The sequence below is a fragment of the Rousettus aegyptiacus genome, unplaced genomic scaffold, assembly GCF_014176215.1.
Source record: "Rousettus aegyptiacus isolate mRouAeg1 unplaced genomic scaffold, mRouAeg1.p scaffold_m13_p_3, whole genome shotgun sequence".
NCBI classification, from domain to species: domain Eukaryota; kingdom Metazoa; phylum Chordata; class Mammalia; order Chiroptera; family Pteropodidae; genus Rousettus; species Rousettus aegyptiacus.
Window position 1 is genome coordinate 131,299,262 of NW_023416306.1, and position 26,763 is coordinate 131,326,024.

The 26,763-nt window shown below is 33.2% G+C and overlaps 1 protein-coding gene across 3 annotated transcripts in view; it reads left to right on the forward strand.

Moving 5' to 3' along the window:
- USP3 (ubiquitin specific peptidase 3) overlaps positions 1-26,763 on the forward strand; it is a 77,494-nt gene that overhangs the window by 31,731 nt on the left and 19,000 nt on the right. For all 3 annotated transcript variants that reach the window (XM_016141104.2, XM_016141106.2, XM_016141105.2), the window contains 8 exons: positions 9,191-9,274; positions 11,243-11,324; positions 12,548-12,630; positions 13,839-13,952; positions 17,155-17,268; positions 19,323-19,469; positions 22,377-22,483; positions 22,647-22,727. In XM_016141104.2, the coding sequence (XP_015996590.1) occupies positions 9,191-9,274; positions 11,243-11,324; positions 12,548-12,630; positions 13,839-13,952; positions 17,155-17,268; positions 19,323-19,469; positions 22,377-22,483; positions 22,647-22,727 (812 nt within the window). The remainder of the gene's footprint in view (positions 1-9,190; positions 9,275-11,242; positions 11,325-12,547; positions 12,631-13,838; positions 13,953-17,154; positions 17,269-19,322; positions 19,470-22,376; positions 22,484-22,646; positions 22,728-26,763) is intronic.

The window sequence follows — 26,763 nt, forward strand, 5'->3', positions numbered from 1 at the left end:
ATATGGTATACATTATTATATCAAATAGAAACAAAGGTCAAAATTAGGAACTTTGATTTGATGTAGATAGACATTTGGAGTTAATAGATTTAAAATACCAAGCAAGTAATTTTTGACATCTGACATAGTCTTGTCAACTTTGATCCTTATCAACAATAGCTAAATCTCTGAGAATGCAAAAGTATGAAAGGAATATTAAAACTTAAATTACTAGATTTTTCCTTTTGGCAGGAGAATGTTTTAAAGTATTTCAAACAAAGAAATATTATGAAATGTAAATCAGTTCATTTGTCTAGAAAAAATGACTTGTATTTCAGATTTTCAACACTTATAATAGTAGCAGTTTTAATTAAAACTAATAAAACTTATTTATGGGCTTAAATTGATACTGAATCATTTTCAAAGGCAATTGATATTAAAAATAAAAGGGGGAAAAGCTTTTGTTGACTGTCCTTGTAAACTATTTGGAAACAAATTTTCAGTGGTGTAAAGAGTAGAGAACAGGAAGAGTTGTTTGTTTAAAAACAGTATGTTGAAGTTTAAAAAGAAACCATTTAACAGAGGTGGTCTGAAAACATAAAAGGCTCGTCCTTAATAAAAGCTAGTACTTGTCTGCTTTTAACAAAGTTTATGGGTTTTCTCTGCAGATATTCGTCTAGTTTTCTAAAATCGGCTTATTTGATGGCACTACATCAGGATTTAATGAAGGCAAATCTAAAAATAAATTTACTTTCTAAAAAAGTACTTTTAGATCTTAATTTCTTGATTTGAAGTACATGAAGTTACTAGAATATTAACTTTTTTCCCCCCCATGTATTATACCTGTCACTTACAATAAAACTAGAGGTCAAATTTGCCTCTAGATATCAAAGTATTATTCAAGGGAATGAAAAGGAATTTAAAACTTAATGATGGATCTGCCATTGTCCCCTTCTCAAGGGTACTTTTTGCATAAAAGTTTCTTTTTTTTGGTTTTAGTATTATACATGACACTGTATAAAGAGTGCCCTGTAGCCAGTAGATTAAAGGACTTTTTTATTTACTGTTACATAAAAAATGAAGTTCATTTGTATGATGATTGCTTCTTGTTTCCGATGGGTAGAGAATGATTTGGTTTAGGAATATTAGTTCTTTAATAATATGTGGAACCTTGTGACTTGGGTAGCTTCAATAGTGCTAACAAGAATGGATAAAAGCCTTAGAATTTTAAAGCCAGGAAAGAGATTTTTCTGTTTTGGGTGTGACATCTGTGCCACTTGAGCAATTAAAAGTGGCTAGGAATGTTTTGTTTTCATTAATATAAGTTAAATTGCCACATGTGGCTGGTAGCTATTATATTAGACAATACAGCCTCAATCTATTAAAATTTAACATTGAGAATATTAATGTTATAGAACTTTTATTATTTTTCTTTATTATGGTAACATTGGTTAACACAATCCAATAAGTTCCAAGTGTACAATTTAACATTAAGCCGTATTATTTTGCATTGTACGTTCACTGCCCGTAGTTAGATTTCTTTCTGTCACCTCATATTTGATCCCTTTTATCCCATCTACCTTCTCCCCCTCTGGTAAACCACTAGTCTATTGTACATGTTCTTATAAAACATTTAAAACCTTAAGATAAAAATGTGATAGAAACTCCAAAAGAAAATAAGGCAGTTTCATTAATTAAATTATAAGCAAGTATAACTTAAAGATAATCTAATACAGTAGGATGTATCAAAAAGAAAAATTATATAATTACTGAGTTAATTTTACCTGAAGTCTGCTGACATATTTTTTAATAAAGGAAACCCCAGATTATGGTACTATTAGAAGCAAAAAAAAAAAAAAATTATAAATAATTTCTGATTTTTAAAAAGCTAATAACATTGAAGTAAAAGGAAACTATTAAAGCATGATGGTTTCCTCCCCAAAAGAAAGCACACATCATATGTTAATTGATGAAATACTAAAGCCGTTTTCGTTCAAATCAGAATCATTTCTCAGCCTTTTGGCTAAGATCAAGTGTTCTAATCAGAGCCAAGACAAATACTTCCTATCATTTACCTGATCTCACTGTAATTAAACATTGTTTTGGCAGCTCCATCCATTGAAATAAGATACTAAATAAATGAAATAATTGATATAAATATTGGAAGAGAAGAAAAAATTATTTGTTTTCAAATTACATAATAAAATGCCCAGAAAATTCAGGGGAGTTTAGTGGAAAACAACAGCTAGAATCAGAATATTTTAAATAGTGATATGTGATAAATATAAAAAGAAATAGCTATTTTTTCATTAGCAGTCATCAGTCAAAAATGGAAATGACCAGACAAATAAACATTCAGCATAATGAGAAAACTATAAACTGTCTAGGAATAAATGTTAAGGAAACTCTATTGTACTTTCTTAGATTATATAGTATAAAGATATGAATAGCAAGACATTTTAAAATAGTTTATTTCTACTCATGCTCATCTTCTAAAATTTTTTTATACACATTAATTTAGATTTACTTGCATATAAAATTTACTAATACATATGTTAAAGAAAGATACAAAGCAAAGATATAAACCCTTTATGAAGAAAACTTGGTATTATAAGGCAGTTCTGTTTCCTCCCAAATTTTCACTTTCAAAACTTTTACTTGATACAGTCTAATTTACATGATGGTCCTCACCTCAAACTTAATGTGAACATCCAAAAAAAAAAAAATCAGAATAGCAATGTGTTGTTTTTATTAAGTAAATATTTATTGAGAACTTGCTATGTGCTAAGGGCCCTAGGTTTTAGTGCAGTGGTGTCTAAAATAATTCACTTGAAATAATGGGAAAAAAATATTAGGACTTTTATTTAAATTTCTTATCTGAAGCAAAATAAGCCTTAGCAAATATTTAGTGGACCTGCTACCAGTGGTCTGTAGATCAGATGGTTGTGTGTCAGGAGTGTCCTGAATCAGTGGTGTCCTCATCCTTGATCACTTTTCACATTTTACAGTATATTGCAGTTTTTTCCTGCCTAGCTAATGAATTTAGTTACTTTTACCAAATCAAGCCTCCTGATGTGAATACACATTTTAAAAGATTTTTTTGTAATCCTTTAAAATAATGACAATAATAATGCAAATACTAGTGAAGAAGAAAAAGGCAAGATGATAGATTTTTCTACTCCGAGCCCATTAAGTACATTACAAAGTAAAAATATTGGCTATCTAGTAAAAACACAGACTAATCAGATCTGATAAGTTGGACAAAAAGTTTAAAGAATTATGCAAAGTATGAATTACATCTGTTATCATTAATGTCAGACCTTATCCTATGTCTGTATTATACTTCGTTAGATAAGATAGTATAAAGACATGAATAGCAAGACATTTTAAAATAGTTTACTTTCACTCTTGCTCATCTTCTAAAATTTTTTTAATATTATAAGCACATTAATTAGATTTGCTTGCATATATAATTTATTAATATAAACATGTATATATATACACACACACACACACATATATACATATATATCAGGGGTGGTGGTGCTCAGTTTTATGATTTATTTTTTAACTTGATTAGGAGCCTGATGAAAATAATTAGATTTTTTCTTGTAGCCTACCATTTTGCTTTTTAGAATTAGAGGGGATACTTGTAGATCAGGGCAAAAATAGGAAGGAAATGAGTGTTTCTAAAATTAGAATTTTAGAAGGAAGTAAACACACATGAAATTTTAGGACAAGAAAATGATTGAGCCGTGTTGCATGTTTTCATTTTTGGAGAATGAGGAAAGAAAGTACAGATGAGAATGACCAAGTGAGGAATGTTTTTGCCGTTAAACAAGTGAATGGTGGTACACAGAAAATATTGAGAGTAGGATAAGGGAGTTGGTGGAATATGGGACGAAAGCTTAAATGTAAACGTATAGCAAGTGACACTGAAGTGAAAGGGAAAATTGGAAGGGAAAGATGAGAGTAGAAAATATAGCCAAGGCTGTCATTGTGGGGACTGTCAAATATTATAGCTTAATTTGGCTACAGACATCTGTGGATTTGAAAGTCACTATGTAATAAGAGAGTTGGGGGAGGAAGATATCACACCAAAGGAAATAACCAAAGTATAGAATAGAAAGTAAAAATGGGGGAGATAAAAAGATGGATTTGAGGGAGATTATAGAAAGAAAAGTAGATTTCAGTGGAGAAAGGTAAGAAAAAAATGGTAAATATATAAATAAATGTGCATTATTTAAAACTAGTGAAGAAATAATTTCTGCCCTGCCCTGAGGAAAAACAAAAGAGAGAATAATAGCTTAATTTTTTTTCAGATGTTAAAGGTAAGCATGATTTTTGTCAAATAGTTTCAACACAATCGTAAACCAAGAAGAGATTTTTAGAACTTGTTTACTTTAAATCCTTCTGTTTGCCTTGGGACTTTTTAATACTAGTATTACTAGTGGGATATTTTATAGTTTAAAAGTAATGGCACAGCTAAAGACTAAGACACCAGACAACATTTAAATTCTCATGTATTTTTTACTTTTGCTTCTTATTTTCTTTTGACCTTTGAGCCAGTGAGGAAGAAGAAATTGAAACAGGGTAATGGGGGCAGCAGCTAGAGAAGCTTGTGGACAGCTCTAGGTTACACAAGGGAAGAAAACTTAACATTTATTGATCCTCTACCATGTGCCAGGTACCTATAGATGTTTTGACCTGTGGAAGTAGGTGCTTTACTTTTATTATCATCACCAAATGACCTTTGCAATAGTGTGGTAAATTCAGGCAGTACAAAAATTATAATCTTAGAAGTAGTATCCTTCTTAGTGACTTTAAAAGAACCTGAAATTGGTTCTTGAGAAATAGGGATAATTGTGGGAACTTAAAAAATTTTTTTTTAGCTAATGAAAACAAATCCAGCCAACATCAGATTGATCTCTTATAGTTTAATAAAGTTATATTTCTTACTTCTTTATGATACGGGATCATATTATAGATAAGAGCAGATAGTGTCTTAGATTCCCTTTAGACTAGCAGTGCAGTCCAAGCAGGAATAATACAACTCACATATGTAATTAAAAATTTCTAGTAGTCACATTAAAAAAGCAAAGAGAAACAGGTGAATTAATTTTAATTGTATATCTTACTTAACCCAGTTATCCAAAATATAATTATGTCAACCAGTAATCAATTTAAAATTATTATAGTTTGCATTCTTTTTATTAATATGAAACCTTCGAAAATCTATTGTGTATTTTGTACTTACACCACAGCTCTATTCAGAAGCTAAATTTTCATTAAAAATGCTTGATCTTTATTTTATAAGAGTCATAAGAATTGCAGTTAAAAATGTAGCTTCCAAACACTATTTATTAAAAATTTTCTACTGAAGTGCAAAAACGTGTTTATTTAATATTTACATTTGTATTGTATATTTATTCATGTTGAAAAATGGATAATTATTATTGTTTTGTATTATGAATAATTTAAATTTTAGCATAAATTCTTGTACCTGTCTAGCTAGGTCACAAATAAGCTTTTTCTCTCCTTGGGACTTTAAATTTAACTTGTTCATGTGCACCGCGATGTAGGTGAAACAATGTAAATTACACTGTGATGTTTTCTCTCTGATTTCTGAATATTGGTATTTCTTTTGTATTAAGAAAATGTTGAATTAGAGGCGAAGAAGACATGGTCATTAACTTCATTATCTTCCATTTCTTTTAGCAGTTCCATAAACTGGTGATGATTCATAGCATTTGCACATGTATACTGAACAATTTTAATAACTGCATCCATGATACAGTCTACTTCAGAGCACAGATATTTTCTATATGTTATCATTTGGTGGAACAGATATAATGAGGGGAACAATTCCAGTAAATCCAGATTTTGATCTCACATAGTTGGCCCATTGTCTGTCTTGATAGGAAACTTTTTCCTATCTAGCTGAAAATGACAGATATAAAATAAAAAATACCCACAATATGAGATCGATTCTTTCTCAGGTTGTAAATAGATGGAGATTTCTTTGTAAATTTGAAGTCATTTGAGACAAAACATATCAAAAATATTAATTGGCCGGTATCTTTGGTCTTGTAAAACTCATCTAAAGCTAAAAATAAAAGTGCCTACAATTTTTGAAATGTGGAATTGACTGATCTTTAATATTGTTAGGTCTTTTATTCACTGACAAATGCTTGGTGGGTCAATTTTTAAACATAATTCACTTAACTGAAATAATAATTTAATTTTTCATCTCTCCATCCAAAAATAGTTTTTTCTTGGGTAATAATTCAAGCCATTTTATAGCTGCCCAAAAGTACAAGTTCAAATCCTTTAATAATCATTAAATTTTTTTTTGTTGTACATTTCATTCCGATTTTCTTGATTGTGACTAATTTCATTATTTTTTTCAATTGCCATTGACATTCAGTATTATTTTATATTAGTTTCAGATGTCCAGCATAGTGGTTATACATTTATATAATTTACAAAGTGATTTCTCTGATTAGTCTAGTACCACCTGGCACTATACATAGTTATTACAATATTAAGGACTATATTCCCTATGCTGTACTTTAGATCCCTATGATTATTTCGTAATTACCAATTTGTACTTCTTAATCCCTTCACCTTTTTCATTGATTAATATTTGTTGAGAAGTGACACCTTATTAACTTAATATGCATTTGCTGAAATTCACTCTATTGTTTATTATCTTAAAACTTTTTTTTACAAAGCTGATTTATTTTTACTTTGTTGTAGCAAATCGTAATTGCCATTCTTTGTAAAATTTGTGACATACCTTCGCTTGATTCTGCCTTGTCAGAGGGCCTTCATTTGAAAGCTAAAATTTTTTTCATTCCTAATTTTTAAGCTAGAAAGATAATTTAATTATGTTGTGGTTAAAATAATAAGTATTTGAATTTTACTACCAATATGCGATTTACATTGGTATGACTCTTATAGTGTCTACATAAAATAGTCAAAAAAATACATCAGTGATACATTGTTGCATAGAAAAATAATTTTAACTGAATCATTTGTTGACACAAACTAGATTGGTAATCTGCTCATGTATAATACTAGAAATGACATGCACCCAATGTGTGCACTATACTGTATTCAATGTGATGTAATAATAAAAGTGAAACCGTAAAGTTGTGTTTAATGGGAAAATATTTTATAATGCTTCAGTTAAGTGAAATTTTGTATTGATTTAAAAAATTAAAATTCAGTTCCTTAGTTGTACTAGCCACATTAGCACAGCTCTAGAGTCTACAGCAAGTTACTCAACTTTAATCATAAAAGTTCAGAGAGATGAAGCAACTAGACCCAGTTAAGCCAGATTAGTTAGAATGGAGCAAGACCAAAAATAAAACTTAAGTTTCAATATATGAAAATATTACTTTAACAAATGTAAAGTTAATTTTATTTCAGAATGAATCCATGTCACGCCAAAGAAAATTTAATAAGAAAAGAATCGATTATTTCATTTAATATGAAACTGTTTCTAAAGACAGCCTATTTTTTGGGTAGAGGTCAATGGTTCACTTTTCAATTAGATGGTAAGGCATTTTGTAAATACATGAAAGGTGGTCTAAATTTTCTCTTAGACTTCATTTCCAAGATGAACACTAGCATTTGGAGTTGTTTTTGTTTTAAACTGAGTATTGTTTTCTCTGAAATACATGCATAAATAGATGCAAACATAAAATCAAAATATAAGGAGTTAGAATAATAATAATGCAGTTTCCTTCTTCCATGAATGCTTAACGTTCATGGAGGAACCAAGTGCCTTAAGCCCAAATTTAAATGGAGTAGACTTTACTTTCTTAATATTTATGCCAAGAGGAAGCAAAGACTTAAAATGTTTCACTTATTTACATATTCATGTTAAAGCTGATAATTATTCTCCCAACATTGCTGGTATTTGATAACAGAGAAACAGTCTAGGATGTAAGAATAGGAATTTGGAGAGTAGATTGGACTCTTGATTGATGGATAGGTAGTCAGCTAATGGGGGAGGTGGATGTTCAATAAATTTGACTCCTGCAAATAAAAGATAGAATCCACGCTTTTGCGTGTAACATTTTTTAAAAAATTACTTTCCCTCATCCTCTTCTCAGTTTTTTATAGACTGGTTTCAGATATGTAAGAAATGGTTTTTGGATTTGCTAGAAATGATTTAATTTTTACTAATTGCTATGCATTCAGTTTTGTTTGCTCAGAATGGCAGTGTTATTATTATTCTTTGGTAGTTATGAAAGTAGTTTTTGTTAAAATTGGCCTTATCCCAGGAAAAAAATTGAATGCTAATGTACAAGTTAAAGTTTATTTTGTTTGATTCCTTATATTATTTGCTTATTGATTTGTTGAAGTTTCATTCTCTGTCTCTGTCTTTCTCTCACAAATGCATACGCACAATATCAGTTTTAAAGAACACCTTAAAACATCTTTTTTTCACCTAGGTAGACCAAATGCTATAGGCATAAAATATAAAAATAAAAAATAAATAAAAAATAAGGGATTGTAAGCTGACAAGGTCCTTGCAATCTGTAAGGTCAACCAAGGGTGCCTTGCCTAAAAACTTAAAAACAAAAAACAAAACAAAAAAAACTTTCTTCAAAGCAGTTACTGGTTTCCTAAAAGATGTAGTCATTGTTTTCTTGTACCTCAGAATGAAAAGGTTCATTCTTAACCATCTGAATTCAATTTATTTTAATTAAATCATATTTAAAGTGTATAGCTTTATCTTTTTTTTTTTTTAATTCAACTATCTTTACAGGCTACTTACCTTTTCCCTGCTTTTCATTTAAATATCTCCTCCCCCCAATTTCTCCATTAATTTGAGTTGAGAAGTATCACCTTCAAGCTTTGTGAACAGAATTGGTGCTTTTTATTTCATTTTCCATGTATTGTGCAACATTAAAAAGAATGTCACACATGTAGCAGCTTATTTCATTTTCAAAGAAGGAATTGAAGAGCTTTTAAATAAAAATGTGAAAAGAAGCTAGTGTTCATTGCCTACGTGGCTTTTTAAAAAGGCTCATAAAAAACATTCCATTGTGGATTCCAAGTCCTCTTTAAACTTACCACCAGCATAACTCCCTGCAGAGCCATGTGATCATCTTGGCAGCAGCCAAGCCTTTTAGTGATTTCATTACTGTGGTTTCCTCAAGCTTCTTACACACGTTGATGAATATTTTTCTTGCAGTTATCGCTGTGATGATTTTGTGGTTAATGACACCAAGCTGGGACTGGTACAGAAAGTCAGAGAACACTTACAGAACTTGGAAAAGTAAGTAATAGGCCTTGGGAAAGAAAGGAGATGTACTGGGGTTGAGAGGTCTTTCAGATCTTTGAGTGGAATTTTTGTTTTTAAATTCCATAACTTCATTATGTTTTTAGTGTGATTGAAATATTAATGAAAAAAGCTTTGAGTTTGGAAATTTGAAACTGTGCCATAGCTAATGGTAATGCAGTTCAGTATTTCTTTTATTTAGTATTTGTCATAAACCATATTCAAGGGCCCCAGGGCCTATTTTTTTAGTTATAACCTATCCATTTGTAAAGTACAAAATTTATTTGAAGGGAGAATTTTGGAGTGCAAGGAAAGGGCAAAGACAATATAAAATTATTATAGAGTTACCTTTGATATTAGAAAATTCTTATCAAATGTGAGGTCATCTTAGCACTAAAATTTATGCATTATTTTTAAGGGAAATTAGCTTTAAATATTGTGCACTTTGCATGTATGTGATAACACAAGATCTCAGCTTCTTTTCCTTTTTTTTTTTTTTTTTTGAGGCAGTATGTATCACTTGAAATTACAAGAAGCTGTGAAATGTTTTAGCATCATAAAGAAATTAAAATACTTATGTGAATAGAATTTCCTTGCTGTAGCCAAATAGGCCATTCAGATAAAACTCACTGGACTCAAAATTCAGGCAGTTAAACAGAAACCCAAATAGCAATGCCTTTGAAGCTACAGTGGATAGAAGCACAGCCCTGGAATGACTGCTGAGTCAGGTGAAATTTGTGTGAATCACCCCCATCACCAGGTGCCATCTAATTCATTTTGACAGTTGATGTATAAAAGGTACTGTGAGAACATGCCAAAAGCGAACATAAACATAAAGCCAATAAAATGTTTTTAAATTGTATACCAAGAGAAAATCACCTAAGTTTTTCAAGTGAAACACTTTATAGCTTTGGTTAACCAAAGTCTTTATGCATATCTCTTTGACTAAATAGATTATAAAGCTGATAAGGGAAGAAGAATAGATTTCTTTAAATTCTAAACAAATTAAAACACTTTGGTGTTAAGTACTTTTTGGCTTGTCATCTTTGGGCTTTTCTCTTTTTCAAAGCACTTTCTCCCTTCCTTTAATTTGAACAAAGTTCTGAAGACATCTTTCTTAAGAGTATTTTTAGATTTGAAGCAACCGTTACTCTATCTGATGTCCCAAAGACATTATAGTTCTTCTGGAAATTCTGGAAAGAGAATTAATTATGTATTTACTTTAGATTAGCCTGGTACTTGTAGAAGATGGGAAAGATTTAGCAGACTTTTAAAAGTCTGTGTCATTTAGTGATGATTTTTACCTTCTTTAGATTAGTTCTCCTGATACATAATTGTAAAGTGAACTTTGAAGGTAAGAATTGCTTTCTGATAAATTTTAAGCAAAATATCTCTTTCATCAAGAAAACTTTAAATAATTTTAATTCAGAATTTCTGTGCTATTTAGGTTTAGTTTTAGAATATTCTTTGTAGAATAGCTGGATCAAATGAATTTGTACATGCCTCTAATTTATCATTCTGCAAACTGAGATTCTATCTATGATGACAAATGAACAAAATTGAGAAAGAAGTAGCACAGTATTTAAGACTTAATGTTAAATCACAGAATAATATTATGAGGAATGGGTGTTCTCATCTTTGAAGGTTCACAATTGATTAGGCAATTGAGTGGTGGTGGAGAGGGATTAATTGTCGCACAGACTTTATCATCTTGGCCAGCTTTTCTTGGAAGTACCCAATGGCAGCTGTCAGTCCCACCTTGTGGGAGGAGCAGTGGGGATTTCCAAGGGAAGTGGAACTCCTCAAGTTACTTCAATGCTTGTGGGCCACAGAGGCCTAACAGGTCATTTCCTGGCCTGACTAAGCAGTTAACCAGAGCTCCATACCCTAGACACTTAGAACAGCCACGTTTATTCTTTATGCTGGTGTATATTAATGTCTTTTTGACTGTTTGTGTTTTAATAGCTCAGCTTTCACAGCTGACAGGCATAGGAAAAGAAAACTTTTGGAAAACTCATCACTAAACAGCAAGTTATTAAAAGTGAATGTAAGTAATTAAAATTTACACAAATATAAATTTATTCAAATAAGTTGGTTGAGATCTAGTCACTGCTTTATTACAACTTCAACATTAGTGTTGCCCTTTGTAAACTCTTATAAGTGTATGCCTTGGAATTGGAATATTTTATAAAATGTTTTTCATTTGTACTAATGATTCTTGGTGTGATACTTCAGTGAGTCCATCTGTCAGTGCCTTTCTTCCATCAGGATTACTACTGTATTATTCCTCTGCGTTAGCAAGCATTGGATTCTTAAATGCCTACCTATGTACCATATTACTGCGTTTCTATTGGATCCAAAGATCCTTGCTTTCTTCTGTTAAAGGCCCGGAGTGCAAAGTCTGTGGGTCTGAAATTTTCATCCTTTATTTCTTAGGACTTCATTAATACAACTTCACCATAAAAGAATATGCTTCCTCATTCTGATAACTGTCTGTTACCAGATGTATGAGTCATTAATGGATTAGCAAAAATTTTAAATTACTAAATATTTTTAAGTACGCCAGTAATCTTGCCCTGTATCTACCTTTTTGGTGTCATGCTAGCTATGTTTAGATACACTTGATTAAAGTGTTATGATTTTGTGGAAGAAAGAGCAAGACTGTTCTCTGGCCATCTAAATTATGGGCAGAGATGCTTTGAGTTGAATTGGTAGATTCACTTCCCAGGTGTAGTATTCAGACATTGTGGTGCATTTGTAGAGCTAATCAGAAAACCAAGCCTTAGGTTTTGAGGGAAGTTCAGGCAGTTTTTTAAGACTGATATCCCATTGCTAGGAAAACATGTATTGGCTCATGTATGCATGGCTTAGAGTTAAAAGTTTAGGGACAGAAGTACTTGGGATAGATACATATTTTTTCAATTTGTAGTAGTTTTAATAGAATTTGTAAAGGTATTAATTCTTAAACTTTATTTCTTCTAAGGGTTTTCCTGGTTTTTGCATTGTGTACTGCATAGTACTTATTAATGCTGATTTACTCATAAGCTCCCATTCAGAACAATCCCAGGATTAGAAACAGCTGTCTAAAAATGTCCAGACACCTAATGCAGAGAGTAGAAACAAAGTTTGAAATATTAATTGGACAGAAAAAGAATAATTCCAAATTGACTTGTTGATAGACTATCAAATATAAGCCTTTGCTTTGCTTTGATGTTTGAAATAGTCTGCCTTCTCTTGGCATTACTGATGGCCTCTTGTCCCATTTTACAGGGAAGTACCACTGCCATTTGTGCCACAGGCCTTCGGAATTTGGGGAACACGTGTTTCATGAATGCCATTCTTCAGTCACTCAGGTAATGTTATAGCTAGAGCTTAATTGTCTGACATTAGTTTCTAGTGGAATGATTAAGAGCAAAGGCCCTGGGTTTAGATCATGTCGCTGCCACTGATTCTAGTCATATGGTTTGGGGCAAGTTACTTCAATTTCCTGTACCTTAGCTTTCTCATCAGTAAAACTGGGGATAATAGTTCTACCTCACAGGGTAGTTGGGATGATTGAATAATCTAATTTATATAAAGTGCGTATTAGAACAGTGCCTAGCAGCAAATAACTGTTGGCTGTTATTATTTATTTCCTATTGCTTCTTGAATAGGCTAGAGCAGAGACCAGCAAACTTTTTCTGTAAGAGACCAGATTAAATAAATATTTTTAATTTTTCATGCTACTCTTCTTCCTTCTATACCCTCTGCCCTTTTAAACAACTCCTTAAAAATATAAAAGCTCACTGGCCCTAAGCTAGATATGGTGTGTCGTGGGCTGTAAGTTTGTAGACGTCTAGGCTATAGGGAATCTTGTTCAGAGAACTTATTTCAATCAGTTGAGTCTTAAGTGTGGTCATAAGATTGGATGTTTAGAAGATCTTCAGAATGTTAGATAAGCGGTAAAAATAAGATGACCAACAAGGCTGACCTAAGTTATGTAGAATAAATTATTTTGAAAATTGTATACTTTAAGATTTTAAGGAGGCGTCAAAGGCCAGAATAAATTATCTTCCTAAGGCTACCTTGTTAATAAGGAGCAGAAGCCATATTTGATCTCTCCTTAAGGGTAGTCTCTCAGCTTATCCAGTTTTGCTCAGAGAAGAAATTTTAGTCACTACTGAATTCTCCTTATTACTATGTCTAGTATATCTAAACAATATGGTGGTTTCATGGTTTTCATTTGAGGAAATTATTGAATACTTGGAAACAAGCACCCTGAGAAGAAAGAAATGGTGACAACCTATAGGTGAGGAGTGGAGGGCAGGAATTAAGGATTTTTTTTAACAGAGATTTTGCTTTAAGATCTGTGTTCAGTTCTACAAAATTATCTATACTGTTTTCTTGGATTAAATGAGGAAACTTAATGAAGAAACTCAGTATAAGAGATTACATCAAGTACAACTTAAGTAAGAAATTGAAAGATCACATTTTTAAAATCCCAATGGAGTTTCATAGAACTTTCTTTGCAGTCCTATAAAATTATTTTTAAAAATTATTTTCTTCCTTCCTTTTAAAATAGTAACATTGAGCAGTTTTGCTGTTATTTCAAAGAATTGCCTGCTGTGGAGTTAAGGAACGGGAAGACTGCAGGAAGGCGAACATACCACACCAGGAGCCAAGGGGATAACAATGTGTGAGTTCTAAAAATACGTCCTTTCTGGCTTTGAGCTACAAAACAAAGGACTCTTACTGGTGATTTTCATTGCATTATGTGCGTTCACAGGCACATGCATTTTAAAAACCTCTTCTAAAAATTACGTTTAAGTAGGTGGTGATCTTAATAATTGTTGTAATTCTTTTATTTGTATTTACCTAATAGGCAAGGTAAATTTAGCACTCCACTTATTGATTCTTTGTGAATTTGGACATTCTAAAATTGACATCTATATGTGAAATACAGTTGTATGTGTAGACCAGCATAAATATCATTAGTCTTTGTGAATTCATTTGTCTGATAGTGTTAGGTAAACCTGTCTTGGATAGTAAAATTAATTTGTAGTCATCAAATTAATTACAAGGCAATACAATTATTTTTTAATTGATATGGAGCAGGGAAAAAATTGATAGGTGATTGTTGCAAGCCAATGTATTCAAATTCAGTGCAGCTATGCTCTATTTGGGGTTTAGAAGATCTATCATTATGATTATAAGGGGCACATTTTTTTATATCTTAACATTACTAAAATAAGACTATGATTTGTAATCTGCATATATTTTAATGTTCTCCCTGCCTGCCCAGCCCCGTTTGCACATTCCTCATCCCTGCACATTCCAAAAAGCCATTTTATAATCTGACACTGTTCTGCCTAGGTTGCTGAGGAAGAATAGGATAGAACATGTTAGAATAGCGTGCAGTATGGTTAGAGCCAAAGTATGGAGAAACTTTAAAGGTGGGCATTTGAGCAGGGATGGAATGACCTAGAAGCCGTGTTTTAAGAGTTTACTTTGGTAGCAGCATATAGAATAAGCTGGAAAATGCCTGCATTCCAGGAAGCTTTATACTTTATAGTAATTGGGTTGGAGGGTATAGCAGTCAAATGAAGAGGGAAAAAATACTTGCACACAAAACTTAAGGGAAGAATTAGGACTTGATGCATTAATGTCCTTTAGTGTTTAGTTATAAACTGTAGAAATTACTTCTGGCCATCTTAGGCAGATAAAGGAAGTTTTTGAAGATCTGTTGATTTGCTAACCATTACTAGATGGGTAGAAAATCAGGTCTGAAGTCTGGGAATCCAGGACCACAGCCAGTTACCCATGAGGATATCACACAATACCAGAGTTCCCACCGCCAGCACTGCTAAAGTTGGGTGCTGGATGAATGCCGCTGTCATTGCTGCCCCTGCAATCCAGGAGATGCTCTTTGCCACCAGAAAAGATTTGGCACTGTCCCACCTTCTTTGTGTCACTAACTCCTGCTTCAGATAGACAGAATCCAGGCCATGTACCTGAGACCTGGCTGCAAGGCAGTCGGGGAGGTGGAGGTGGTGGTGGCTGAGAAAGCAAGTATCTGGCCTTTCTAGCTTTCATAGTGTGAGGCAGACTCTGACTTTCACCAAGACTCTTAAGGTGGGAGAATTCCTCAAACATTGGAAGAGGGTTCAAGTAGTAAGAAGTAAAATAAATGATTTGTATCTCAGGGACCTGCTTGATAACAGAAGATACTGAAATTCTTCTTCTTGAGAAAGAAGATACTGAGATTCTCCAAGGTGTCAGTGAGATGTCCACGAGTATGGAGTTGTATTTGACAGAAATAGTCATTTTTCATTGAGGAGTTGTATTAGTTTAGTTCCATGCCTGCAACACCAGAATTAACTGTGACTTAAAGATCCATGGTTTATTTTCTCATGTAAATGTTGGAAGTTATTCCAGCCGTTTCATGCCATTTCTAGTGTTCTGTTCCCTAGGGCGGGGCCCGGCGCTCAGCCACATAGTCTAAGATGGTGCTGGAGGGTCACCATTTCATCCTCATTCCAGCTAGAAGGAAGAAGGAAGTAGTTATAAGGACTGCTCTTTCTCTTTGAGGGAGTTTTTCAGAATTTGGACACACTCAAAATTTTATATTCCAGGAGTTTGTATGCCAAAAGAAAGGTGGAAGTTCTGTTCCTGTTGGAGAAGAGGAAAATGGGTATTGAAGGACACTAGGGAGAGAACAGAGAGAAGGTTTAGTACACACTGAGTCTGAAGTGACAAGAGGACGTCCAGTAGAAAATTCCTGTTGGAACTGGAGAAACGTGAATAAAAGTGGTCATGAGAAATTCTGGCTTTTAGATTTGGATTTTTAAGAGTAATTGGTATAGAGTTGAGTATTGAAGCTCTGTGGCCAGATGAACTCTCTGGGGCAGAGAGGAGCAGATGGTCGGTCACACACTGAGGTGTGGGAAGTGTGCCTAGTGAGGGGCAAGAAGGAACAATGCAGCAGATGGAGGAGGAGATTCCATTATTTATTTCAAGCTTTTAAAATGTACATTCTTAAGTAATTTGGTTTGTAACTTATCCATTGCTTTATTGTACAAATATGGCAGTATTTAGGCTTGAAGTTTACCATATGGTTAAAAAACTGGTTTTATCAGTAATTACTGCTATTTACATGGATTTTTTTTTTTTACATAACCCTGAATTTTATTTTTTTTGCTGTATTGTGCCTAATACTTTTTTAAAAAATTATATTTATTGTAAAATTGGTTAATACAATTACATAATTTTCAGGTATACATTATAATTTGACATCTGTATATTCTATTGTGTGTTTACCACCCAAAGTCCAGTTTCCTTCAGCTACCATATATTTGATCCCCTTTACCCACTTCACCCTCCCCTTACCCCCTATATTTGACTCTTTTTACCCCGTCTACCTTCCCCCTCCTCCATTCTCCCCCACCCTCTACCCTCTGGTAACCACTAGTCTATAGACCATGTCCACGAGTTTGTTTGTCCTGTTCATTTGTTTCTTTTAGGTTTATATCTCACATATAAGTGATGTCATGTAATTTTCAGCTTTTTCTATCTGGCTTATTTCACTTAGCATGATTATCTTGAGGTCCATCCGTGTTGCCACAAATGGCAGTATTTCATCTCTTCTTGTGGCTGAGTAATATTCCATTGTATATATGTACCACAGCTTCTTTAGACAATCATCTGTTGTAAGATACTTCGGTTGCTTCCATTACATGGGTGTTTGAGATGCTTTTACTTAACTGTCAGACTTAAAAGAGACTGAACCCTTTTTATGTTTTCATTTTTTAATTATTATAAATTTTAGACAATTGGACATTATGCATTAAAATAGTCGTCTCTCGCTAATGCTAAGGGTGTTGTTCCTTCTTCTTTTCCAGGTCTTTGGTGGAAGAGTTTAGAAAGACACTCTGTGCTTTATGGCAAGGTAGCCAAACTGCATTTAGCCCAGAGTCCTTATTTTATGTTGTTTGGAAGATTATGCCGAGTTTTAGGTAAGTGTTATTTAATGAAGGATTAGTTTTCACAGTGTTCCTGAAACAATTTCCAGTGAAGCGGTGATTTTCTAAATAATAAAGACTGGTATTGCTTTTTTTTTTTTTATTGAAGGAGAAGAGCAGAAGTTGGATATATCTGACTAGACAAATGTTTGTTTAAATAGTAGAAGTTAGTAATGTCTTTAACAAAGGGTAGTGTGTTATAAAAACAAAGCCCTTATAAATAATAACGTGCTCTAGGAAAACATACTGGGTAAAATTTCCTTGATTCTTTCAAAATCTCATTAAGAATAATTGCCGTCATACGCTATCTTATTATTTCAACTAAAAAAAAATTCTAAATGTCATCAGTAGGAATCCATGATATTATATTTACTGTTGTGGAATGGGTTCTGAAAGTCTTAGAATACTGTAGTCAAGTCCTTTGGGATTCACTTTCCAGAAGGTAGCTGGGTCCCATCTTAATGTTGCTGTAGAGTCATTACTCGAGCCTTGCTTGAATAGGGAAACAGCCCTGCTATCAGAGGATGCTCCTTCTCCTAGGTTAGTCACCCCTGTAGAGATTCAGGTAATAGTAGATTGACAACAGCCTTGCCACCTTCCATTGATTTTATCCTTCTGAAGCAAGTTATGGTTTTTATTTGTCATGATTTGGTACCTAATATACCTACCTCTTCTTTTTTTATTAACCAGCATGCTCTCGTAAAACTTAGTATATATTGTGCTCTATTGGCCTAGTAGTAGTTTACATATGTTGGTAATATAGAGAAATATTTAAAAGATGACAACTTCAAAGAACTGTAAGTTGTAATTGTTGTTACTTAATGTAGAATTTCTAACTTGAATATAACATCGATATTTGGTTGCTAAATAGTTCAGAAAAAAATTATAGTGCTAAAGTAACTTCTGATTTAATATACGTGCTGCCGAAGCAAGCACAAGTGACTTCTGACTTAAGTTCCATTGCTTAGGCAGATTGTTTTCATCATTTATAATTTCTAGAAGAACTTTCAGGAAAAGAGGGAATATATATTGAGGGAAACTCTGATTGAAAGAAATTTTGCTTATGGGTCCATTTTCATTTCCTGGAAGAGTGGTGGAAGTTTTGGCTCAAGACCAGGCCAGAAAAATTTGAAATTTAGAGGATAGATTAAAGAGAACCTTCCATGCTGACAAAATATAGGCATAAGTCTTTTCTATCTATAGTTTTATGAAAGGTCTTTATATTTCATTGCTTGATTTATTTTATCTACCTAAACCTTTGTGACCTTCCAATTCTACCAGCTTCATTTTCTGTCAGCCTTCATTTATGTTTATTTGTCAGTGATCTGTATAAGAATTCCATGTAAGTTCCTCTCTGAATATAGTTTAAGAAGTAACCTAAGAATATGTTACCGTAGATGTTCAAGTTTTAGGATAGAAAATAGTTAACTGTGTATGAGTCAATGCATTTTTAAAGTGTTTATTTAAAAGATGTCTTTTGAATCAAAGATTAAGATGCAAGTATATAGAATGTTAGACATCTTTAACTTGTTAGATAATTTTTATTTTCCTGTCAGCCAACATTTAAAAATTATTATCTTCTAATCTAAAAAATTAGTTTTAAACTCCTTATGTATTGGTGGCTTAGACCTACTTTTTCAGTGAGGTTATGGTATGAAATTTTGAGCACCTTTCTAGAGGGTCCAGCGGGATAGTATCTATCCAGAAAACATAGGTTATAGTCAGTCCCATCCCTGTTACTCTCTTGTAGGACTTTAAGCAAATCACACACACTCCTTTTTTTGTGCCTCAATTTTTCTCATCTTTAAAGTAGTGAGGTCAGTCAAGATCACTACAAGTTTTTGAACTTGTTTTTAAGCAGTACAATTTTTTTTTTTTTAATGAGAAATTTTATATGTAAAACACGGAGCAAGTGGGGATGAGGAGTGAGAGAGCCTCACTGTGCTCTGAGTTCAGGGGGACAGCCATTCCCAGTGCTTTTTCCTCCTGCCTGTTTGGTTGGGCACGTGGAGCCTCTCCAGTGACAGACCATTTCTTTTTGTTTCAAGGGGCTATCAGCAGCAGGATGCCCATGAATTTATGCGCTACCTTTTGGACCACCTGCACTTGGAACTCCAGGGCGGATTCAATGGTGTTTCCCGCTCAGCAATTCTGCAGGAGAATTCCACTCTGTCTGCAAGTAACAAATGTTGCATGTAAGGTTTACTTTCTTTTTATCTTCTAGGAGAACCTCAGACATTGCTGTTGGTGTTATTGTTTGTTAGCTTCATAATTGAAGGTAGAGAGTTTTCTTGGACCTTTACTGAGACTTTATGTACTTGAACTTTATGACCAAGTGTACTGGCACATGCCTCCTGCTTCTAGAGCAGAGACATTTTATATTTGCATCTTGGCGTAATTCTGATTATTATTTGGTATAGATTATTTTAAAACTTAAAATATATATATTTGTACAATTTAGAACTTACAAAATTTCCTCCAAATGTACCGAATAATGGGTGGGAGACAGTTTTCATATACTAAAATAATTGTATTTATTCACTAAAAACAAAAGCTTAGAATATTTTAAAGGATATTTGAACTTCAATTCTAAAGCCTTATTTTGAACTTGAATTTGCCTAAAGTATATCTATCTTTTAATGAAACTGAGGCATTTGTAAATTCTCAGAATATTTTCTTACCTCTACATGAATGAAGCAAACCTTTTGGATTGCTTTTCCAAGTACTAATATTTCAAAATATACATTGAGATTAGAACATTTATTTTGCTTGAGGGAGGGATGTTTCACTAATATTTCAGCCTAGATTTTGGTTAATTATAGTCTGCTTTTGTTCAAATTTTTGAAAAGTTTTGTGTTGACCTATGCAGGAGAGGGATTTAAAAGATGAACTCTCCAAAGAAAGAAAGATTAGGTAAAATATAAGGGTCTCTATTGTATTGCCTGGTAGTCCATGAATCTGATTTAGTAAGATAAGTTCTTTTTAATGATAGAACAGTCTCATAGCTAATCTGTCTGTTTCTGAGAAGGGTAAACAATATTAATAGTTATACTTCTCAAAATGTTTGTCCCTCCAGGTCCTAGTAGCTATGATTCCAATTAGAATCCAGTAGAGAAAGGGAAGGACTCATGATCTGGTAGAATTTAAAATAGTATTTTATGAAAAAGTCTGTTTTGTATTTTGAAAAATTTAATATTTTGACTTGATTAGTATCCTTTTCTGAGGCAGAAATTATAAAGGAAGAACTATGTTGAGTTTAAATGTACTGCTTTGTAATAGAGTAGTTTCTATTTAAATTAAAGGTAGCATTGTTTGTGAGCATCAGTATGAAATGACCAATCATAGTCCCTTTATATTCAGTAGATAGTTTTTGGGTATGTCCTTTGTTTATGACACAGATATTAAACCTAAAACCAGAAATGGCCATTATGTTCTACAGTTCCCAATATATCTTCCCTTTTTCTTTAACTTCTAAATAAAAGCTGTATGTCTTATGAAAAACTTTTTTAAAAGCTGCAATATATTAATTTTGCCAGTAAAGGAAGGAAACCAAAGAAGAAAACTTTAAAAAAACAGAATTGCTTTGGTAGGTTTTATTGGTCTCATCGTTACAGAAGGATGAATTTAGTTCAAGAAGTATGGTTCAATGTATTAGGAGGAGTACTATTGATTGCAGGTGACAAATTACCTCAGATTGGTATTAGCATAAAAGCATTTATTTGCTCGAGTAAACTGCACAAGTGCACAAAGAGTGACGTATAGGTGTTTGTTGTAGTGTTGTTAACAATAGAAAAATGTCAGAACAACCCCAGTGTCCATTAATATTATATTGGTTAAATTAAGAGACTGAGCATAGTGTTAAGAGCAGCTGTTCAGGCCAGACCAACTATGTGACTTTGGGCCAAATTACTTAACCTCTTGGACCTCAGCTTCCTGGTGTGTGAATTGGGATAATAGTGTCTACCTCATAGAGTATGGATTAATGGATTTAATAAATGGAAAGTATTTCGAATGGAGTTGGGCATGTAGTAAGTGTTGTATATAATAGAGTGCCTGCTAATCACGCTCTCCCTGGTGCACTTTCTCAGTTTTTCTTGTGTCCATTCTGTGTCCATACTATGGCAATGAAGCTGTTAAAAAGAGTGAGGTACATACATGTTCAAAATATATACTTAGGGAAAAAAAATAAAAGCAAAAGGTGGGTATGATTCTAATTATTATGCTAATGAAAACACCCTTAACACAATTATGCTAATGAAAACACCCTTAACGACCGTAACAATCATAATAATTATGATTCTAATTATTATGCTAACGAAAACAACCTAAACACAGTTTAAGAGCTTTCTTTTTTGGTAAATAAACACTTGTCTGAAAGCACTGTCCATACATAACTCATTCATCTTCAACTAGGCATCTCAGGTAGATTAAAGTTATTCCTTTTTTACATTTGATGAAGCTGAGGCACCTAGAGGTTAACTCGCATTAGGATAATTGGTTTTTTATTGTCCTTAAAGTGATATATTTTTGATCTCCACAAAGGAAATATTTACAATATTATTTTAAGTGAGCTTTTTATATTTTTATAAGGCTTGTTGTTGACAGTAGTATTCAACACTTCAATTGCAAAGTCATACCTAAACCAGTAATTACTAAATATGTATTAAATTTCTTTTTCCACAAACCTGACAGAAAAAATCTACATCTATTTGTGGTTGAGGTTGTCGTTCAAAGTAAAGTAGTTGAGAGCTCCCTATAAGACGTGAGGCCTTGTAAAGATTCAAATATAAGGCAGTCACCTTTTTTCTGAGGGATATATCTGGGGGGTAAGGGATTTCCCTGCCCTGAGTGTAGGCATACACATGTTTTGATTGATAAATGTCCAGTATTAGTTACTTTTGGAGAAAATAGTAGGTTTGAAGAGGGCCTGGGGGGAGGCCAGTCAATGGCTTAAACCCTTTATTAAGTATGTACAGTTCTGAAGTTTTTGTATTATTTTGTAATTTAAATAAAAAAGGTACACATTCCCCCAAAGGGAGTGGCCCATAGCTTTTACACATTTTAGTTTTTACTGAGATATTTTCTGTGGTGATTTTCTTTAGAAATGGAGCATCTACAGTTGTCACGGCTATATTCGGAGGCTTCCTTCAAAATGAGGTTAACTGTCTCATATGTGGGACAGAATCTAGAAAGTTTGATCCATTCCTAGGTAAGACATTTGGTATGTGGAGATACGGTATTGTATTAAAATAATAATTTAATATTTCCTTTGAAAATTAAGACAGATAAATCATTAAAAATACATCGTTTTGAAATTAATTTTTGAATGTGGTTATATGACTTTAACAGCTGTTTTCTTATTTCTTTTTAAGATCTTTCATTAGATATTCCAAGTCAATTCAGAAATAAGCGCTCTAAGAATCAAGAAAATGGACCAGTTTGTTCATTACGAGGTAAGATATTAAATGTTCTAGAATTCTATTTTCCTCTCTGAAATAGCATAATAGATTTATAAGCTCCATTTATATGTGCTGTGTTGTTAATCGCTTTAATCAATTTGTGTTCTAACTTAACAAAAGTCAAACCTGAATGTCTCTTTCTGTCCCCCCCCCCCCAAATCTGTGTAATACTAATGCCTGCCAGAGATATTAGGTCAAGTGTAAGCTATTTTCTCACCTTTCTCTTTTTAATACTGGTTTTAAAAGTGAAAGTTGGTAACAAAACTTTTTCTGACCTAATGAAGTAGAATTGATTTTGCGGATAGTCCCCTAGTATTTATAGAAAGAAAGAATGCTCAGCAAAATTTTATGAATTACGGCACTATTTATTCTTTCATATGACTAATAGTTTGAGAAATCTGTTGGTAACTACTGTTGGATAAGCCGGAGGCCCTACTTTTAAGTACGAGAGTATTAAAATTCACATTTACTTTGCAAGATTTTGAACAGTTTTTTCCGTGATGAATATTAACTACTTTAGTCAAGGCAGAAGACCAATTCTTGACCAATTACTGAAATGACTCATTGTTCTTATTAGTCATAAAAGGGAAAAATTAGAAAAGAAAAAAGAGGACCTAGTATGTATTCTACCATTAAGTAACTTTACACTGAAGGCAAGTAACATAATTTCTACCCTGAATTGTATGTTCACTGAAAGTAATTCTTTTCTTCAACTATTTTAGGGAATATTGTTATAATTATCTATTTATATCTCTTAAAAACCAAAAGATTCTATTGGTCAAAAACTGTACTGTCCAGTATAGTAGCCATAGCCATATGTACCTATTACAATTTAATTAAAATAAAATTTAAAAATTTTAGTTGCTTACCTGCACTAGCCATGTTTCAAGTGCTCAATAACCACATGGCCAGTGACTATTGTATTTGACAGCGCAGATGTAGAACATTGCCATTATTGCAGAAAATTCTACTGGACAGCACTGTTCTAGCATCAGATTATCCTGGTAAAAATACAACTTTGTCTTGGGGGAGAGGGCAGCCTTCTTTTTCTGTGTCACCAGTGCGTTGTGCAGCATGTGGCTTGTTAAGAGCAGCAGAGGTCTCAGGCAAGTTTCTGGAAATCTCTCGGGGGATGACTGTCACAGACTCTGGGCTACTCAAAAAAATGAGAACAAAAACAACTCTGCATTTGAAAATATCTTATAGATGCTCTCACTTTGTTCCCACCTATGTAAGTTGATTGTCTCTGTTGAACAGGAATACAGAAGAAATTTAAGAAAGCCCCATCTACTTCACTTCTCCCCAAAATGTATGGCTACAATGTGTTTCTCCAAAACTGTTTTTGACTTATTTAAGGTTAAGAAAATATCATAATATACTTGATATCAAATGTCAATTCATTTTCTGGCATGTGAATATAGGCTAACTTAATCATAAAACAGATATTTAATCAGAGGATATCAGGGAGAATTAAATTATTAAAGAAATTAGCCTCAAACTACAAAATCTAAATTGAATTAAGTTCATTTTATGATTTCTTCAACAAGAATAGTAATAATATTGACATTAGTTTTAAAAATACCGTTCCTCAATATAAATATGTGAATATACACTTGAAAAATGTTTTCTAACATTTAACCAAACCCAGTACGTTTGAATAATCTTTGGTTGGAACACCCAGAGACACTGGTTTGTTCAGGCTTCTTTCCTTTCTTCTCCGCTGTGCCCCCCATCCCGAATTAGTCATGTACATGGTTATTATTGCGTTCTGTAGCATTTCACTTATTACCTACCCCAGAATGCTTTAATGCTGACCCCAACCCCCCCTTTCTTGAGACCATCCAGGGGAAGAGTGTATGACACAGCTAGGTGGTTGGTTGGTACTACAAACCAAAGTAACAAATGGAGATGATACACTTGAAATAAATATTTGTAACATATGAAAAAGTACTTGGACAAAGTATATGAATAAGAAAAATGTAAATAATCAACTTAACATCTGAAAAATGTCTCATATATTCAAGAAAGTAAGTAAAGCAAAATTTGTCAAAATGATAAAGATAGTATCTGTCGATAGTGAAAGTTTTGGAAAGTGGGCACTCATGTATTAGTGTTAGTGTAAATTGGTACAATTGTTTTGGGAGGGTAATGATCACCATTTTTAATAGGCATTTCCTTAGACATAGTAATTTCACTTGCAGATATGTACAATAACGTATGTAAAAGATGTTCATTAAAGCATTCTTTGTTACTGCAAAAAAATTCAACAATTTATATTCCCACCAGTAGGGCATTGGTTTAATAAATTATACTATGTAGCAGTTAAAAAAGATAAAGTTGATCAATAGCTAGGCCATAGAAAGATAACTACAAAATATTGTAGAGTAAAATACTATCCATGGAAGTATGTACATAGAATGAATCTATTTGTATAAGATAAAAACCATATACACATTAAACTTGAGCAGCATACACTGTCTCTTCATAGTGATTATCTGAGAGTGGGCTTCAGGAAGAAATGGATCATGACTTATTTTTTCATGTTTTATATTATTTGAAAGTTTTTAACCTATTGTATCACCTTTATAATTAGGTATTTGTTTAGGGAAAGTAAAACAAAATGTGGATTAATTTCCACATACTTCCCAATTACTCCTTTGCTAAATTAAATTTATATAATGCATAAAAGTGATCTAATAACTTCAACAAACCAGTTTTATTCCCTGTTCTCCATAGGGATGCTATTTAACAGTTAATATGTGGAAAACTGACACTGGTAAAAAAAAATCTTAGGAGTTTCAAAAACCACCATGGCATATTTTTTTTCCTCGTGAAATGCAATAAAATACAAATGAGTTTTTAAAGTAGCTTCCTCAGATCCTTAATGAGAAATGTGAAGGTCAGTAGAGAACAGCAAAGCTTTGCTGAGATGTGAATGCCAGGTAGCACTGGTAGAGGCTGTTCACTGGCCATGTGACTCACTTTCACATATGAGCTTTGAGATGAAATGCATATTCGTGTTGCTGCAAAATATTAAACTGTAGTACACTTCAGGGTCAGACTTTTCAAATAGTTAAAATGGCAATTTGCAAATCTCTGAATGTCAGGGATATGCTTTATCTAGGCAGTGTTCCTCTTAAAGAAATTGTGTGTGTATGTTTCAATAATGGTTTTCTGTGCTACAAAGAAGGAAAATTCTTTGTACGTTCATTGTAGAATTTGGGGAAAATTCAAGAGTGCAAAGAGGAAAATAAACATCCCTTATAAGCCTACCACGGTTAAGGATATTTTTGTTTCAAAAGCTGTTTTATAAAAGAGCAGCAATTGGAACTTTACAATTATTGTGGGTTATTTTTTTTAACCCTTAGAAACCATTACAAATAGGCATTAGGTTTTCAGGAGAATTTAAGCTTTGTAAAATCCATATGGGGATGACTGGTAGTGGGAGTAATTCTCAATTAATTTAGCTAGGGTATATAATGTTGCTTCTTTATTAAAGCTCCCTAGAGGCTGCCTGTGGGCACACCAGTCTTCTGACTTGATGCAGTTGTAACAATGAGGCTGTTTCATTGTTTGGGGTATGGCAGCAGGTGTAGGGCGCCTGAGCCTGTCAAAGACACAGTGAGAGGTGTGAAAACACAAAGAGGGCTCCTAGAGGCAGTTGGGCCACCACTTATTGAGTGTTTGAAAAACCATATTCAGCTTGTATTGCTTGTTCACGAATCATCTAATGGACCTTTCATTCCATTTTGGTTCATCACGTGGCTTCACGTGAAAAGGAGAGAACTCCACTATCTTATGCATAAGTTGGTTACGTTGTAAGTTTCTGTCTCAAACTGGTAGGGAGGAAGAAAAATACAATGGAGGAAAATATTGGAAAGGAAGAAGATGCTGGGGGAAGGTGCAAAGAACCTCCTTGATGTTGGGAAAGAAGCTGAGGACTGGAAGGTTGCTACAGAGAGGGGCTTCATTTGCAGAAAAGGAGCAGAGTGATACAGGGCCAGATGCTGTGGCCCTGGGGCCTGCTTGT